Below are 18211 nucleotides of genomic sequence, written 5' to 3' on the forward strand. Positions count from 1 at the left end.
TTTTTTTTAAATGTTTTTTTTTATTGAAGTTACGGTAATCATGGAGATTATACATTAATTCATACGTCACATCCTGCAAGAAGAGAAGTCGGGGGCAATGTGGTTTTGGAGGAAAAGATGGCGGAAGCGGACGCTGATGTGGATCTTGAATCTAATAGCGGTGGAATCTATGAGAATTGGACTATTGTCGAAAAGAATGGAAAACGGAACAAAGTAGCGTACAGTGCTGAGAATGTCCCTTCGTATCTTGTAGGACTACGGTTTATTAACGAGGAGAAGCGGATCGGATTACCAATCTTGAAGAATCCATTTGAGATATCCAAACTGGTGGAGAAAGTGCTGGGTAAAGTGAAGGATGTGAGGATTACGAGAGGCAGGCCTGTTTAGATTTTTTGTACTTTTGAGGATCATAAGAAGTTTGATGTGTCGTGTGTGTCTCTTCGGAACAGGGCACCGCCAAGGGGGTAATACCTGGCGTCTCGTGGGAAGTCTGTTGCAGAGATGACATTTCTGGAGTGATTGATGCATGTCGGATGAATCGTGTGGTGAATGGAAAAAAAGTCAAGTCTGTTCTTTTGTTTTTTGATATGGAGTCTCTCACTTACTCAAGTGTAGTTTGGGTATATAAACTACAGAGTAGAACATGTATCCCAAGACCAATGCAGTGTGATCATTTGTAAAGCTTTTGAACATGTTTCAAGTGTTTGCAGAAGGGAGAAGCCGAGATGTCCAAGATGTGGAAAAGTACATCAGTTTTAAAAGTGATGAAAATGTAACATGTTGCAATTGTGGTGGGAACCATGAAGCTATGTCTTTTGGAATGCTCGACAAGGTTAAGAGAATTTGGCCAAAGTCAGGGCTGTCCAAAGCATTTCATATGCAGCGGCTGTTAAAAGGGATGAGGGTTCGAATGGTACTCCTAAAGAGACCATGGTGGTGGATAGGCCTTCACCAGCAGGACCCATATGTTTTAAAGGTTAAGAAGGTGGCCTTTATAGCTATGGTGATTAATGGCACTGCCAAGCTGGAGAGGAAATTCCGGAAAATATATATCATTGTGGATGCGGTTCATGGGACTGAACTGAAAGACTTCTCGGGGGAGGAGTTGCATGGAGTATTGTCACGAGCCGTACCACCCTCTCAGGCCCTAGAGCCTGATAAGGGAAATATGGAGATTTGAAGGAAGTGGGAGTTTTGTTTTTGTCAATGTACTATTTTTTTATTTGGGTGGATTAAGTTAGTTTTCCCTATCACGTATGGATTTTCTTTTTACCTTGTTTTTTCAACCTGTCCAGTTGGTGGCAGCAATGCATATTTTTGGGTTGTAGAAGAAGAATACGTTTTATCACTTGCTTCAGTCAGTAAAGGAAGAGGTGGAGAGTATGGGATGTAGGAGAGCAGAAGTTGTGTGGAGTAGACTACGGTTTGGGCATACAGGTTTGAATGCCACGTTGTGGATGATAGGGAGACATGAAACAGGTCGGTGTGATGAGTGTTTAGTGGAGGAAACGTGGAGCAGGTGTTGATATTTTGTGAAATGTATGACATAGATAGGGAGAAATTGTGTGGAAGGGTTTGCGAGGCTGGTTTGGGTGGTGTAGTAGGGGGAGGGAAGTGGTGTCTAGAGCTCTATTTCACTTTCTTAGAGCAACAGGACTAATGAAAATAATGTAATGTAGTTAGGCCGTGACTGGCCTCACACTCCAATACAGTAGGTGGCGGTGTATGCACCTTGAAAGTTGGATGCGATCCGCCAATCCCGAAGGAGGAGAAGAAGCAGAGACTGCAGGAGAACTGAGCTTGTTTTTATTCCTAAAATTAACAAACTTTTATGATCAAAGTCAGTGTAATAGATACAGAATAGCAACCTCGAGAGTTGCATGTTTTCGGTTTGTATTGCTAGCTAATCACTTGTTATTGTAACCTCGTCGTTAACTTATCCAGCAATCTCAGAATAAACACTTTGTTAGCCTAGCTAGCTACAAAGTTGTCAACAAAGTTGGCTAGGGAAGTTAGCTAACGCTAGCTAGCTATCCTAAGCTAAGTATAAAAATCGACCTAAATTCGGACGGGACGATATGGCAACTAAGAAGTCATCTGAAATGGGTAATTACTTTTGTATTTTGTATTTCCAAAAGTTTTCTCTTTGCATTGACAGCTAGTGAGCTAACACTAGGAGTAGCAATCATTAACTACAAAGAAACAGTAGCTAGCTATGGCGGGTTAGCCAGCCCAAAACAAAATAAACCTGATGGTTGCCAAACTAGCTAGCTAAATCAGTACTGTAGTCAAATAATCTCATAAAACAATACAGTTAGTCACAGTGTTAGCAAAGGCTAAGTGACATTGACAGTCTCCTAACAGTTTTACAACCAGTCAAAACATTCTGGTGTCTTTATCAACCATTCTATAATTATAAGGGCTTGTAGAAAATGGTTGCTAACAACAGCTACTTGAAATTGTAACATTTTTGCCAAATATTTTTCGTATTGTCGATATGTGTGTGGTAGGAAGTTGTCATTAATATGTTGTTAGTAGAATTTTCAGTCCAATAAACATTATCGTAACAATGAGCCATTGATATTATATCAAACACATTTGAAGTAAAGTAGGAAGTTCTGCTCAGTAATAGATTAATTACACCCTGACCATCTTAAAGGGATAGTTCACCCAAATTATAACAATTACACATTGGTTTCCGTACCCTGTAAGGAGTCTATGGGCTTGCCTGAACATCACTGTTACCATGGTTACTCCATCGATTTTCAATCTGACGGAAGTCCCCCTAAAAAAGACGCAATAGTCTCTAAAAGCCAGAATGTTGAATAAAATTAGATTTACACTTACTTTACCTGTTGTACATGTTGTTGGTGCTTTTGGCAGTATAAGGTGGAAAGTGTTTACTTAACTTTTTGCGCTGCAGGTAGGTTCTGTCGATTGAATTTTCAATCTCTTGATGCATTGCACGTGATGCACAATATGTCAACAATAGCCAAATGTAACTGAACGTAGTCGACTGAAGCACGTTTCCTTGCAATCAGCTGGAAGTGTTTGCTGTTCGATTAGGCTTGGCCATATTGTGCAAGTGTTTGTCATGTGCAAATTGCATCAGTATTGAAAACGGAAATACAAACTGATATACTGACCAGCGTACTGAAGGTCGGGTTGATAACACTTCCGTGTGGATATTTTGTATCAGATTACCTCCGACATGGGGACAAAATCGGCGGACAATAGGTAAAGTAAGTGGAAATGAAGTTTGTTCAACATTCTGACTTGTAATGGGACTGTTCGGAAATGCTGAGCCTACATGTTAGAGGTGAGTGTAAGTATTTCACTCTCAGATTCTAAAAGAGGATATCTATGGACAAGGTCTGGCACTGTTTCCACATGCTAATGTTTTAGCATTTGTGGCACAAATCCCATTCAAGTCATGGGACAGATATTAGCATTGTGTCCAAATCATCCAAAAGTATCTCAAATTGATTGAGAAGCTCAACAAAGTCACTTATATGATTTGAACATGATGCGCGAAAAAGGCTACCAGTCACTCCTCTAGTACTAAGTGATTAACCGAAATTTCAGTTATTTTTTAGGTTTTTAAACAACTAACGTTAATTGACTAACTTCGGTTCAATTATTAGTATTGATTTTTATTTTTCTGTGAGCTCAATGCGCACATTGCAGTTTCTCTAGAGAGAAATCAGATCAAGCCTGAACTGTGCGATGTAGTAGGGAGTTGTAGTTTCCAACAGGCCAATATTCTACATAATTTAGTGCAGAAAATGTGGTAATTAACTACAATGACCATAATCCCTTGCATGCCTACTCCGATATGTTTCTCTTTTACGCCTGCTACGTTAGGTTAGTGTGGGGCAGACAAGGAGAGAGAAGAGACAGAAGAATGTGCGATCGAGAGGGATAGAGAGCATTATCTAAGTGATTGATAGTTGGTATTCAGCATTTATAAAAGTATGCCTTATATACTTTGAAGAACTACTCAAATAGTGATTTTGTCAGACAGCATAGGCAGCAGCTCTATAGAGTTGATGACTTGGAATTAAATAAAGTCAGCAAATAAAACAAATGTAATATACACAATAACTGAAATATTTTATTAAAGTAATGTGAATAACTGATGGTTAATAAGTGATAAGCAGTAATGGGCAGTCACTACCATCATGTGACTTTGATTCTTTTTGAATAATCAAACCAAAACCGAACAGACCAAAAAAAAGCACTAACTCGTCCCTCTCTAGCCCCCTCAGACATCTCCCTCTCCTCACTACGTCTCCTGGCCCCTCCCATCCGGCTGGTCTCTGCTGCCATGTGGAAGGTGATGAAGCAACGCGATGTGATGCGTTATGGGACTCTGGAGGAGTTTGTGACATCCTGCTGTGAGACTGTCCCTGGCCTGCTCACATCTAGACACCAGGCCAAGCTGGCTCTGGGGCTGAGAACACGGGTGTGTGTGGAGGATGATATTGTTGACCCATGGCCATAAGTCTTGGGACAGTCGTGTTGTAGTAAAAATGGGTTGCATTCATTTGGCACCAAACGGTTGAAAACTGACAAACAGGGAGGGACTACCTGAACTTGTCCAATAAGAAAGGCTCAATTTTGTTTTCCGTTGCTATGGTGCGACTTAATGAATACGACCCTGTATGTGCTTCCACTGTATGAGCTGTCAGACTCTGTTCAGTCCCTAATTATCATGTCTCTGGTAATTTGTAGTTGATCTTAGAGCTGTGCCATGGCATGGACCCACCAGATCCAGCGGTTATCCTCCCCCAGCTGGAAAGGATCCGTGCCCCCACCCCATCCTCTGCCCTGGTGAGTGACAGTCAAATGCGGGCCTTTCTATAAGTCAGCAGTTCTCTGTACTGCGAGACGAGTGTGGTATTTTAATGGTCTTTTATCACTTCACTGCTTTGTACCCTAGGAATGATTTTGTGAGAAATACAGTATGTTTGCTGTAAGTGATGTCTTTGCATGCCTATGTTGCAGAAAAAGGATGTGAAGATTGAAACAGCGGTGACCAACCTCTGGCACCTGGTTGAAAGCTTTCTGAAAGACCCCACAGAGCGAGCACTATTCTACAAGGTCAGACTGCCGCTTTGTTTTATTGTTTGACTGAGCAGCTTTTCAGGGAAGCAGGTAGCCTAGTGGTTAGAGTGGCGAGCCAGCAACAGGAGGGTTGCCCTGTCGAATCCCGGGTCCAACGGAAAAAATCAGTCAGGAAGTGAGCTGGCAACCGGAGGGTTGCTGGTATCAAATCCTAGATGCCATTGCCTGCTGTTGTGCCCTTGAGCAAGGCACTTAACCCCCCCATAACAACAGCTCCCCGGGCGCCCAGTGTGGCAGCTCCCCGCGCCTCTTCCCCAAAAAAACTGCATGAATGTGTCAAATTTCGGTTGGACCTTGTGTGCAATTGACCAATAAAGTGATCTTAATTAGAGACCATTCACTGTAGCCCTCATACGACCATCCTGATCTTGCGAGCTTACATTCTGTTTCGCTATGGTCGTACGAGGCTACGTCCACTGAGGAACTCTCAAATTCTCTGTCCCCCTCTCGTTTACTCCCTACAGGTGGAGTTTCCGTCAGAGTATGGCCCTCAGTTTGACCAGGAGCTGGAGAAACTGCTGTGGGAGTTCCTGCTCAGACTGGACCAGCTTCTCCCAGTGCCCAACCTGGCTCAGACGGTGTCGTGGCTCACTGAAGCCCCTCCTGTCCTGGAGGAGTGTGCGCAGGCTGCCTCCCAACCCCAGCTCCTGAGGACCCTGCTCCAGCACCAGACGCTTCTGGGACACCTGGATTCTGCAGGTGGGTCTACAGAGGGTGCGTTCCAGGCCGACTACATTGCAGTCGCCTGCCAGATTTCACAGTGCCTGGGATAGATGTTTAACATATCAGCTAACCTCATCTCTTTTGTTACCTCCTATCAGCTTCTCTCCCTCCATGTATGGGCGACTACCTCCTCTCATCCCTGTCTCTCCCTCCCTCTGGAAGAGTGCAGCAAAGCGACCAATCAGGATCTAAGCCTGCCTCAGTTTCCACCCCAAGCCCTCTGTCTTTAACCCCATTAACCAATCACAGACAGACAAACTGGTCATCGCCCGTCGCACCTGTGATTGGCGGGATTTGCAACGAAGACCTTCCAGTCATGGCTTCAGCCAATAAGAGGGCAAGAACTTGCCAGGAAGGCGTTATTATCCAATCAGTTTCAAGAGATGTGGAGGAGGACGCTGAGTCAACGGAGAGGTCAAAATATACATGGGTCATAAGCAGAGAAGAGGAATCCAAAGAGGACGAGGAGATCATGGTCATGAGAAGAGGGAGGAGGAGGAGTGTGAGAGACGGAGGGAGTAAAAGAGTGCTCAGGAGAGGGCGTGGGGGACAGTTTGTTAGAGATGGAGAGAATGAAGAGGAGGATATGACGAGTGTTAGAGATGGAGAGACTGAGAGAGACCTTCTTAGGGATTGTTTGGTCCAGTTGGGGATCGCAGACCTCAAGGTTCCGGAAGACCATCGCATCTATTCTTACATCGCATCCTGTCTGCTCAACAAACCCAGGGTGCTCATCCCCCGACTAACTTCCACAGACATCACTGCACTTGTGAGGTCACAATCTCCTCCTTCCCGCAGCAACGGGACACCAACAGCAGGGGAAGGGAGCTCTCCATTGGGACAGAACAGTTGCCGGTGATAACCGCATGTCGGCTTCCTGCGACCCGGCAACGGAAGTTGAGTGACAGCTCATTGACCCTAGATATGGAGCTTCCAGCATTAGCTGACAAAGCGGAAGAGAAAGACAGGTGCTGATTAATTAAACAACCAAGGAGACTTATACTTGCCTGGTTGCCAGATCTGGCTGTGCTTTCTTTAGCGAAATCCCCTGTTTGTTCATCATTCCATACATTCATCATCTCCTACATGTACTAAATGGCATGACGGCAAACAACTGTGGAATTGTTTAAAGCACAAACAGATCTAGCAACCGGGCCAGTCAAATATCCACTAGTACTACCAGTTGTTTTTCTATATCGCTTTTGTGCTATTTTCACAAGTATGTGGTGAATTTTCAAAACGCTTTGTACAAAACTCCAACTGGTAACACTTGTAACACAGCAAGACTCGTTGAAAACTTTATTCTGCATTCATTTTGTTTGAAGACTACTTTCACCACACAACCATTAAAGGTGCTACACCTAGAATTTCTCCCCCATGTGGAAGCTAGGTAAATTGCAACAGCACTAGGCTGCATTCCCCTGCATCCCATTTTCCCATAACATGGCGGAGACTCGCGCTTGAACCTTTTACTTTCGGTTTTGATTCACCAGGTTCAAACAGCTGTAAAACTGTTTTGTTATTGAAAATATGTCACAGCGATTTAGATGGTACAATGATTCCCTACACTATTCAACGCTTGTTTTCTCACATAAACTGAAATTGAGCAAACCGTGAAGAATTTTAGCAACCAGGAAATGACAGAGATTTCTACATTGGCCGCTTGACCCGATTTCCACTATATAACAGCCACAAAGTCAAAACAGCTTTTCCATTTTGACAATAGATGCCGCTTTGGCGGGAGAAATCAATAGGCAAATATCATAGCCAATCACAACACTGGCAGGTAAGTAATACTGTGAAATACTATCATTCCACTATTACTGCAGATATGTTATAGACATTTTCTGAAATTACAATGCAAAATAAAAAATTAAAATCCTATGTGTAGCACCTTTAATCCAAAATAGAAGTTTACTGTGAAATACCATGAACATTGATTTAATCACCAAAACACAACACAATTTCTTCTCAATTTAGGTATTTTAACAACCAGTTAATCCAATAGCAAAAAATGCAAGACCCATGTTTCAAAATTGACCTTTGAATGTAATATGCTACAGTGTGATCATTGAAGACATCTTTCACGATCATTGATGAAAAAAAAAGTATATCTTGTTAAGATATCATTACAACATAGGTGTACAACAGCGCTAATGTCAACAAAATGCATGTTGATCTTTACTGGCTTAAAGCAGAGGAGAGATTGTAAGCATACTTTCTCGTTTTGTAAGAAATATTAATGTGTTGAACTCAACTGTCTACTCAATCAACTAACATACAGCTCTGACAAACATTTCATATTCCACAAGACATGCAACCAGAGGTCTCTTCACAGTCCCTAAAGCCAAAACGAATTCAAGGCAATGCCCAGTAATACTGTATATAGAGCCATATAGCATGGTACTACCTGCCATCACTCAAGCAAGCAGCAAAATTAGCATCTCCCTCCCGAGCACTTGCTTGGGTTAAAGATGTGGCCTTGGCATTAGGATATCAGGCCCTGCTTAGAGAAAGCAATTGTAAGCAAAGCCTCAGTAGAGTAAGGATATACGAAAGGTGTACCGCAAGGGTCGGTATTGGGACCTGTTTACTATTTATATAAATAATAGATTTAAAACTTGTACTTAATGCGGGCAAAACTAAATATGTTTTCTAATTCACTGACAAATGTCTCAGATGGTCTACATATTCACTCTTTGGATGGCTCTATCATCGATTGGGTTCCCGCCTATAAATATCCTGCAGGTGCCCGGCTTGCCATAAGGAGTCGCTAAAGCGCAATGAGCCAAGTAAAGCCCCCCCGGCCAAACCCTCCCCTAATCCAGACGACGCTGGGCCAATTGTGCGCTGCCCTATGGGGCTCACAACACAGCCTGGGATGGAACCTGGGTCTGTAATGATGCCTCAAGCAGTGCCTTAGACCGCTGCGCCACTCGGGAGGCCTCACCTTTTAATTTTAACTCACCACAGTTATGGAATGAATACCTTGCTAAACAAATTAGACCTGGATTCCCTAGTGCCGATAGGGCAGTTTAAAACTGTTAAATTAGTTTACTGAAGTGTGCAATTGTTTCAATTGACTTTTAAACTTGTTGAAATAACCTGATGTAATGTATTTATAGCTGTCTTGTAGTTATCATTTTTTTTTGTGTTGATGGAATTTTTGTCCTCAGGGCACCATTGCAAATGAGGTATTAGTCTCAGTTGGGCTCCCTTGAATAAATAAAAGTAAATATATATTTTTAAAAATTATTGCGCTCCGTATGATATGATACTCTGCTCAGCTTGCTGGCTAACTGATGATGTGAGAATCTCTCAGGTTGTTTTAAAGAACATTGGTGTAGTGACATTAGAATACCAGGGCCTGCCTCAGTAGAGCAAAGTATTGTTGATGTATGGCATTACATTTACATTTTAGTCATTTAGCAGACGCTCTTATCCAGAGCGACTTACAGTTAGTGAGTGCATACATTATTATTTTTTTTTCATACTGGCCCCCCGTGGGAATCGAACCCACAACCCTGGTGTTGCAAACGCCATGCTCTACCAACTGAGCTACATCCCTGCCGGCCATTCCCTCCCCTACCCTGGATGACGCTGGGCCAATTGTGCGCCACCCCATGGGTCTCCCGGTCACAGCTGGCTACGACAGAGCCTGGATTCAAACCAGGATCTCTAGTGGCACAGCTAGCACTGCAATGCAGTGCCTTAGACCACTGCGCCACTCGCTGAAGTGTATAAAAGTGTGTTCTTATTTCCATTTATTTAGTTATGTCCTAGAGTTGATTCCTAGTGTGTGTGACTGGTGGATGATGCTGGAGGGGAATGAAGGTGGTAATGTAAGACAAGTTGTTGAGGTGGAAACCATTAAGTTGAAACTTTAGCGGGAGGAAACTCCACACTATTCAAGGTTACTGTGTTCACCTCTGTTAACTCTGAGGTGAAAAGCCTCAGTGGGAGCCAAGGACCTTAGGTGAAACTCCCATCTGATTCTGGTTCATTTTATATGAGCAGGAGCCTAACAGCTCCATCTGATTCACAGGGACCTTGTTCATTTCATGAGTAGGTCCAAAGCCTAGTACAATACCTCAGATAACCCTTCATGGGTGGTAGACTGTAACACGTCACACTATACTTCAGATAACCCTTCATGGGTGGTAGACTGTAACACGTTACACTATACCTCAGATAACCCGTTAAGGGCAATACTGAAACAAGGCTCAAGATTCAAGGAATTTAGCTCATTGTTATGAGCATGGGTGAAGGAAGCGAAGTGAAGCATGTATGTCTGATTAGTTTAGTTCATTTTATGAGCTGAATGGGGGTGAAGGACGTTAGGTGAAGCCCAGTATGATGAAAGTTCTGTTCATTCTATGAACTTACTTAAGGATGTACAGTGGGGGAAAAAAGTATTTAGTCAGCCACCAATTGTGCAAGTTCTCCCACTTAAAAAGATGAGAGAGGCCTGTAATTTTCATCATAGGTACACGTCAACTATGACAGACAAAATGAGAAAAAAAAATCCAGAAAATCACATTGTAGGATTTTTAATGAATTAATTTGCAAATTATGGTGGAAAATAAGTATTTGGTCAATTACAAAAGTTTCTCAATACTTTGTTATATACCCTTTGTTGGCAATGACACAGGTCAAACGTTTTCTGTAAGTCTTCACAAGGTTTTCACACACTGTTACTGGTATTTTGGCCCATTCCTCCATGCAGATCTCCTCTAGAGCAGTGATGTTTTGGGGCTGTCGCTGGGCAACACGGACTTTCAACTCCCTCCAAAGATTTTCTATGGGGTTGAGATCTGGAGACTGGCTAGGCCACTCCAGGACCTTGAAATGCTTCTTACGAAGCCACTCCTTCGTTGCCCGGGCGGTGTGTTTGGGATCATTGTCATGCTGAAAGACCCAGCCACGTTTCATCTTCAATGCCCTTGCTGATGGAAGGAGGTTTTCACTCAAAATCTCACGATACATGGCCCCATTCATTCTTTCCTTTACACGGATCAGTCGTCCTGGTCCCTTTGCAGAAAAACAGCCCCAAAGCATGATGTTTCCACCCCCATGCTTCACAGTAGGTATGGTGTTCTTTGGATGCAACTCAGCATTCTTTGTCCTCCAAACACGACGAGTTGAGTTTTTACCAAAAAAGTTCTATTTTGGTTTCATCTGACCATATGACATTCTCCCAATCCTCTTCTGGATCATACAAATGCACTCTAGCAAACTTCAGACGGGCCTGGACATGTACTGGCTTAAGCAGGGGGACACGTCTGGCACTGCAGGATTTGAGTCCCTGGTGGCGTAGTGTGTTACTGATGGTAGGCTTTGTTACTTTGGTCCCAGCTCTCTGCAGGTCATTCACTAGGTCCCCCCGTGTGGTTCTGGGATTTTTGCTCACCGTTCTTGTGATCATTTTGACCCCACGGGGTGAGATCTTGCGTGGAGCCCCAGATCGAGGGAGATTATCAGTGGTCTTGTATGTCTTCCATTTCCTAATAATTGCTCCCACAGTTGATTTCTTCAAACCAAGCTGCTTACCTATTGCAGATTCAGTCTTCCCAGCCTGGTGCAGGTCTACAATTTTGTTTCTGGTGTCCTTTGACAGCTCTTTGGTCTTGGCCATAGTGGAGTTTGGAGTGTGACTGTTTGAGGTTGTGGACAGGTGTCTTTTATACTGATAACAAGTTCAAACAGGTGCCATTAATACAGGTAACGAGTGGAGGACAGAGGAGCCTCTTAAAGAATAAGTTACAGGTCTGTGAGAGCCAGAAATCTTGCTTGTTTGTAGGTGACCAAATACTTATTTTCCACCATAATTTGCAAATAAATTCATAAAAAATCCTACAATGTGATTTTCTGGATTTTTTTTTCTCATTTTGTCTGTCATAGTTGACGTGTACCTATGATGAAAATTACAGGCCTCTCATCTTTTTAAGTGGGAGAACTTGCACAATTGGTGGCTGACTAAATACTTTTTTTCCCCACTGTAAGTGGAACTCTGTCTGAAATACTGTCCTGGTTAGTTATGTAAGTTCATGAATGTTGCATTTTAGTTAATGAAACCCACAGCGCCGGTGGTAACTAACAAAAGGCCTACAAGTTTAAGAGATTACATGTTACCCCAAGAAAAACATTGCGGGTGGTAACTGTAAAAAGTATATACTTTACCCCAGGATACCCATTACGAGCAGTACTATAGAAACAAGGTAGCTTTATTCACGTCAGGGTAATTTAGTGAAACAATGTTGCTATATTTATGTCAGGGGAATTTAGCAAAAAATTTCTATTTGCAACGCACCTTGTTATTGCATTTTTGTGTTCGTGTGTTGCGCTTGCATTCAGTAGCGTCTATGAATCACATGATTATGAAAGCATTCATGTATGAAAGTGTATTTTAAATGTAATTCTGTCCTTGTGATGCACTTGTCTATTAATGTTCTGTATCATGTCTTGTTTTGTGTGTACCCCAGGAAGAGTAGCTGCTGCTTTAGCAGTAGCTAATGGGGATCCTAATAAAATACAAAAAAAATACTACTTTAATCAAATGAAATAAATAGAAGAAACAATTTTTAGCAGGCACTAGTTTGCATCAAGCCTGTCTTGAGCATTTGGCCATACTTTAGGTTTTCATTGTTCATGTACCTGGGGAAAAACCTTTTGGCATGGCGAATCCAAACCTAACAGGTCTGGATTGATGTCATTGCATTCCTCATCCATGGTCTGAAGGAGGGTGGCACGCTCATGGGGATGTGTTCCTAATGTGTACAAAACATTAGAAACACCTGCTGTTTTCATGACAGACTGACCAGGTGAAAGCTTTGATCCCTTATTTTGATGTCAATTCAATCAGTGTAGAAGGGGAGGAGACAGGTTAAATAATGATTTTTAAGCCTTGAGACATGGATTGTGTGTGTGTGCCATTCAGAGGGTGAATGGGCAAGACAAAATATTTAGATGTCTTTGAACGGGGTATGGTAGTAGGTGCCAGGTGCACCGGTTTGAGTGTGTCAAGAACTGCAACGCTGCTGGGTTTTTCACACAACAGTTTCCCGTGTGTATCAGGAATGGTCTGCCACCTAAAGGACATCCAGCCAACTTGACACAACTGTGGGAAGCATTGGAGTCAACATGGGCCAGCATCCTTGTGGAATGCTTTTGACACCTTGTAGTCCATGCCCTGACAAATTGAGGCTGTTCTGAGTGCAAAAGGGGGTGCAACTCAATATTAGGAAGGTGCTCCTAATGTTTTGCACACTCAGTGTAAATGTATACTTTACAAACATACCTTTTCATTATGTATTGCACCAAAGCGACTGAAGAAAAAAAACTGTAATAAAAAAATGCATAGTGCCATAACATTGATATTGTAAATGTCCAGTATTAGCAGAAATGTAGGACTTTTACTCATCAGTGTTACACCTCCAGGAACTGTGCATTTCCTTCAGTCAGCTCTCCATCCATTGTCCTTCTGCTCCAAACGAGAAGAAGCACACAGGTAATTCCCGTCCCCCCATTTCTGCATGCATGTACTCACAATTCTATGGTTAAGTGAGTACGTTATGTCAGTGCAGTTATCGTTACCCAGGCATTACGTTTCTCCATCTCGTTTCCATCTAGAAATGTTAACTTCTCCAGTAACCGGTGACACTAAGAATGTCATTGAATATTCAGAGGATGAAGCGACAAAGAATTTCAAAGGCAGTATAAGTAGAGCCTCGGTAAGCCACTTTTATTTATTATTAACCTTGCTTGCCCTCATGTGCATCTATATTTCCTGAAACCCCTGCAGTCTAATGTACTCTGTCTCCCCCAGTTGTTTGTGAATACCTACTACATGGCCAAGCACGACACCTAAGTGCCCAACCCTCAGGGAGTTCTTTAAGCCCGGCCTGGCCTGACGCCACCTGCTGTCTCCCGGCAACGGACACATGACTCAATAATTCACAGGTCTATGGCAAAATCATTTCTAGCCTGGTCCCAGATCTGTCATGCCAACTCCTATGGCCTGTTTGTGCCAGGCATGTTAATATCATTTCACCATCCACGGGAAGGAAATATTTAATAGTGACTGACTTTCAGAGTTTTAGGATTCTTTGTATCTGAGTCACTTTGGAATAAGCTTTTATTTTTTTCTCAGTGACTTTTATTGTGAAGTCAGGATAATTGACCTATGTCACCAATACTTTACTACCTGTGCTGTAATTGTAAGTTCAATGGTCCAACAATTATTTTTTGGGGGGCTTATAGGAATATCTTCACACATTGATGGCTTTGATAACTATGAGGCAACAACTTGCACAAATTGGTTGAGAAAAGAGTTTTGCTAATTCATTTGGTTATAATTATTATAGATAAGTAATAGAGTTCTATTGTCATTTTCTTTCAGCTCACTATCATTAGATATTGATGCCTGGTTGTGATAACCGAGGCAACAACTTGCACAAATTTGTTGGAGGAAAGCGTTTTGTTTTTCAATTATTTTAAGTATTTGTCAAATATGTAAATTAATTTATGCACTTTACCACTCTGTAAATGAGTGGTATTTCAATGTGTACTTTTTGTATCTTATTATGGGCATCCAACCTCAATGTTTTAAAGCTGTAATAACAGATACAGGACCTTCAAAAAGTGAATAACGAATCAAAGTAAAATGAATGCATATGCCAAATAATATTGTTATTTTTCACACGTCCAATGTCTTTTACAGGGTAAAGAACTACAATTCATTGTGTACCGTAAAATAAATGTGTATTCAAAACTTATTTTGGCTTCTCTGGGTTTCACTACTTCCCATATCTATATTTATGAAGTACAACACTCAAACATGTATGACAGTGTTATTAACTCCTGTTTATTAAGGCAATGCAGTTCTACTTTCAAATGGCTTGAGATGGTGGGACGGAGCTAAAACAGACGTTTGGACCCTGCTTGTGAGCTCAGAAATGCTGTGACAGTCTTTAAAGTGTAGTAAAAAACATGGTGTTAATTTGTTAATAACTCACGAGGTATTGAGCCCACTTAAAAAGATACCAAGAAAGTCAGTAATAATCTCAGCAGTGGTGTCAACACTGTCCACTTCCTGCCTTAGTGTCCTCAGGTCACTACAGTCTTAGAGGATTCCATTCCTCTGCAATGTAGAGTAAATCTACCTGTCTTACAGTCCATTCTTATAGTACAAGCATTATGTTTCCTTTGAGTGTCACAGTCAGTCAGCGTGGCCAGATTCTATTGACACTTTCCAGCCCGACTAGTCTCACAACCTGCAGCTCATCCCTCCAGTCACAGTGATGGTCTCTCCAGTGATGTAGGATGCATCCTTAGAGCACAGGAAGGCGATCACTCCACCTATCTCCTCTGGCTCCCCAACCCTGGGAGAATAGTACACAAATAACAAATCAAACAGGCCACCATGGTGAACATGCATAAAGATGGCCAAATACAGATATGACGTCAACAACACTGCAACATTTCTTTCACTGTTACACAAGCAAATTCTACCAATTCAGTCACAATGGGTCAGACACATTTGTGGACACACTGCATAAAAACAATAACACTCAAGGGTAAGAATGTACCCTAAACTAAACGATGTACCCTAAGAATGAAGTTGAAGGCAACCTTTTAATGCTAAGCTGCTTCTTGAACTCGTCCACAATGTCTTCGTCCTGCCACAACTGAGAGAGAATAAAACACAGCATAATCAAAAACTCCCTTCTCTCCGTATGAATGATAGACGTAAAAGATAGGAAAACAACGGTTAAAAGAGTGATTGAAATAGAGGAGTGGGGGTGAGGAGGGTAAGCAAAGATTAAAAGAGTAAACCGGTAAAGATGACAGAATAGAAAGGGAGGGGATCCTCACTGCTTGGCTGAAGCGGGTCTTGATGACGCCGGGGGCCACACAGTTGACCCGGATGTGGCTCTGGGCCAGTTCGGGGGCCAGGGCTCTGGTTAGTCCTAACAGGGCCGTCTTACTCACACTGTAAGGACCCAGGGCCTGGTGGTGGTGGGGGGTCAAAGGTCATGTTGAACAAATAATTATTCATACCAATGCAAATTGATCTAATGTAACACTACACAACATTAGCACACACAAAAACTAATTCTGAGATGATCGACACGATAGCCATTCAGAGGGAAAATCAGAGGAGCTTACCTGCATAGGCTGGTAGCCGGCGACAGAGGACACGAACACAACACTCCCACCCCTGGAAAACACATACATTGTAATTTGTATAGTTCACAAAACACTTTCCTAATTCATTATTTATATCCTCTCTCTCTTTCTCTCTTTCTCACCCCCTCTTCTCCATGTGAGGCACCACCAGTTGGGTCATAAGAAAGGCTGCCTTAACATTCACATCCAGGATCTGTGTGAAGAGTGGAGTTGAAAAGTACAGCATAAGAGCATGTAAACAACAAAGCATCTATGTTAAACCAACCAATGAATACTTAAGCATCTATGTTAAACCAACCAATGAATACTTAAGCATCTATGTTAAACCAACCAATGAACACTTAAGCATCTATGTTAAACCAACCAATGAATACTTAAGCATCTATGTTAAATCAACCACTGAATACTTATTATCACACAATTATTACACAACTTACTGAATACTTGAAATAACTTGTTAAATTGAAATCTAAGGGAAATGTGGTACTGTTAGCCATGTAACACTTTTGTTACATATTTTCATTGCATCAAGGCTTCAGTATATGGGACAGATTATAGGTCCAGTTGCTTTTCAAAACATTTGTAAGATGCTTGGACGCATAACGAACCTTATCCCAGACTGCTTCTGTGGAGTCCATGATGTTCCCAAAGAAAGGGTTGACTGCTGCGTTTGAGACCAGGATGTCAATACCACCACAATGTTCCACTGTCTAAACAGAATGGGGAAAAATAACAATGACATTCAGTATGGGCATGTGACTGATGGCTGTGCCTTTGACTCTGTGTCAAGAAGTGGAAACTACAGTATCAGTGCTGTGCTGGAATGTCACTGTGGTGAAGTTGAGTGTGATGGTTGTCACATCATTTGAATGAATAGAATTTGAATACGAAATTGTCACGTTCTGATCCCCTTTTAACAGGCCAAGACAGAATGATCAACTGATGTCTACTCTGGGTGCACCTGCTAGCAAAATGTATTGGCTTTTTCTTTACCATGTTAACCAGTCTTTCTCTGTCTTCACTTTTCCCAACGTTGCAAGTCATCCCAGTCACTTGTATCTTCTCACTCTGCAATAGTGCCACGGCTTTGTCCACGTTGGACTGACGTCTGCTGCTCACCACAACGTGAGCCCCTCTCTGCCCCAGAGCCTGAGCTGCAGCCAGACCAATTCTGGAAGAGAAGAAGAAGAAGAAGAAGAAGACAGTCTGTAGGAGAAGGAGGCATGTATGTTGAGCATGATGTAAGGCCCAGAGTTTTCTCTGACTGTGTGGCCTGAGCAGGAAAAACTCTGGCCCCTGTTCTCTAGACACTTTAAAAATATATATATTTGTATTTTATTTTTATTTAACTAGGCAAGTCAGGTAAGAACAAATTCTTATTTACAATGACGGCCTACCCCGGCCAACCCCCCCCCCCTAACCCGGACTACGCTGGGCCAATTATGCGCCGCCCTATAGGACTCCCGATATGCTAACTAAGTGCCCAGAGTTTTTCCAGGTGAGGCCAAGCGGTCACGAAAAACTCACCATAGGACCAGAGCCTGAGGGCAATTCACTATAAACAAATGAAATACATCCGCAGCAAAACGGTTGGAACAGCCATTCCTTACCCATCGGTGGAGGCAGTCACTATGGCAACCTTCCCTGAAAGACTGCTTTGAGACCCAGCAAGACTGCCCCCAGACATCTTTCTTGTTTGACCTGCGACAGGATTTGTCAAAAAGCATCTGCTAACAAAACACCTCAGCATTACCTGGAAAGAGAGAAGATTTATCAATGCACACACATACAGTAGGCACACAAATGCAGGGTGCCAACCCACAACTGAACCTTTCAAAACATTATGCCTTAGTTACTAGGTCCCTTAGTTATTGCATTGCTTTATCCATGATGTCTTTATATGCTTCCTTACTGTGGCGATCAGTGTCTAGACGAGCTTGCTTATGAAGAGCAGAAATTAGGTGAAAGTTGAATTGTGCAAGCATACAAGTAGTACAGTGTTATGTTGAATACAAAATAAAGTGATATTCCCTTACCTTTGCCCTTCTGATCATTAACGCTACATGCAACACCAATAATCAAGGTTTGGCGTAACGTTGGTTTACAAAATGTAAGTGCAAAGTCCTTTACGTCCAGTGACAGAAGACAGGAACAAAAACACGAGTTTAAAGAC

General features: G+C 42.3%; 2 protein-coding genes across 5 annotated transcripts; one reads left to right on the top strand and one right to left on the bottom strand.

Moving 5' to 3' along the window:
- Positions 1 to 49: 49 nt before the first annotated feature.
- LOC123482964 lies at positions 50 to 7134 on the top strand. Of its 3 annotated transcripts, none has more exons than XM_045212203.1 (6): positions 50 to 343; positions 4260 to 4465; positions 4735 to 4833; positions 5008 to 5103; positions 5592 to 5826; positions 5949 to 7134. In XM_045212203.1, exons 1-6 carry the CDS (start codon positions 118 to 120, stop codon positions 6707 to 6709), a joined length of 1623 nt encoding a protein of 540 aa, XP_045068138.1. In that variant the 5' UTR covers positions 50 to 117; the 3' UTR covers positions 6710 to 7134. The 3 variants fall into 3 exon arrangements, with proteins under 3 accessions (XP_045068138.1, XP_045068139.1, XP_045068140.1); XM_045212204.1 differs by having other exon boundaries at positions 253 to 2106; XM_045212205.1 differs by having other exon boundaries at positions 253 to 357.
- A 7557-nt stretch (positions 7135 to 14691) lies between these two features.
- LOC123482966 (dehydrogenase/reductase SDR family member 4-like) lies at positions 14692 to 18194 on the bottom strand. 2 transcript variants are annotated; one of them, XM_045212212.1, is made up of 9 exons: positions 18075 to 18194; positions 17649 to 17791; positions 17032 to 17209; positions 16647 to 16748; positions 16161 to 16231; positions 16018 to 16069; positions 15724 to 15858; positions 15481 to 15536; positions 14692 to 15230 (listed from the first exon to the last, which is right to left on the bottom strand). In XM_045212212.1, exons 1-9 carry the CDS (start codon positions 18090 to 18092, stop codon positions 15116 to 15118), a joined length of 870 nt encoding a protein of 289 aa, XP_045068147.1. In that variant the 5' UTR covers positions 18093 to 18194; the 3' UTR covers positions 14692 to 15115. The 2 variants fall into 2 exon arrangements, with proteins under 2 accessions (XP_045068147.1, XP_045068146.1); XM_045212211.1 differs by having other exon boundaries at positions 15457 to 15536.
- Positions 18195 to 18211: the final 17 nt, after the last annotated feature.

The sequence above is a fragment of the Coregonus clupeaformis genome, unplaced genomic scaffold, assembly GCF_020615455.1.
Source record: "Coregonus clupeaformis isolate EN_2021a unplaced genomic scaffold, ASM2061545v1 scaf0001, whole genome shotgun sequence".
Classification (NCBI taxonomy): Eukaryota; Metazoa; Chordata; class Actinopteri; order Salmoniformes; family Salmonidae; genus Coregonus; species Coregonus clupeaformis.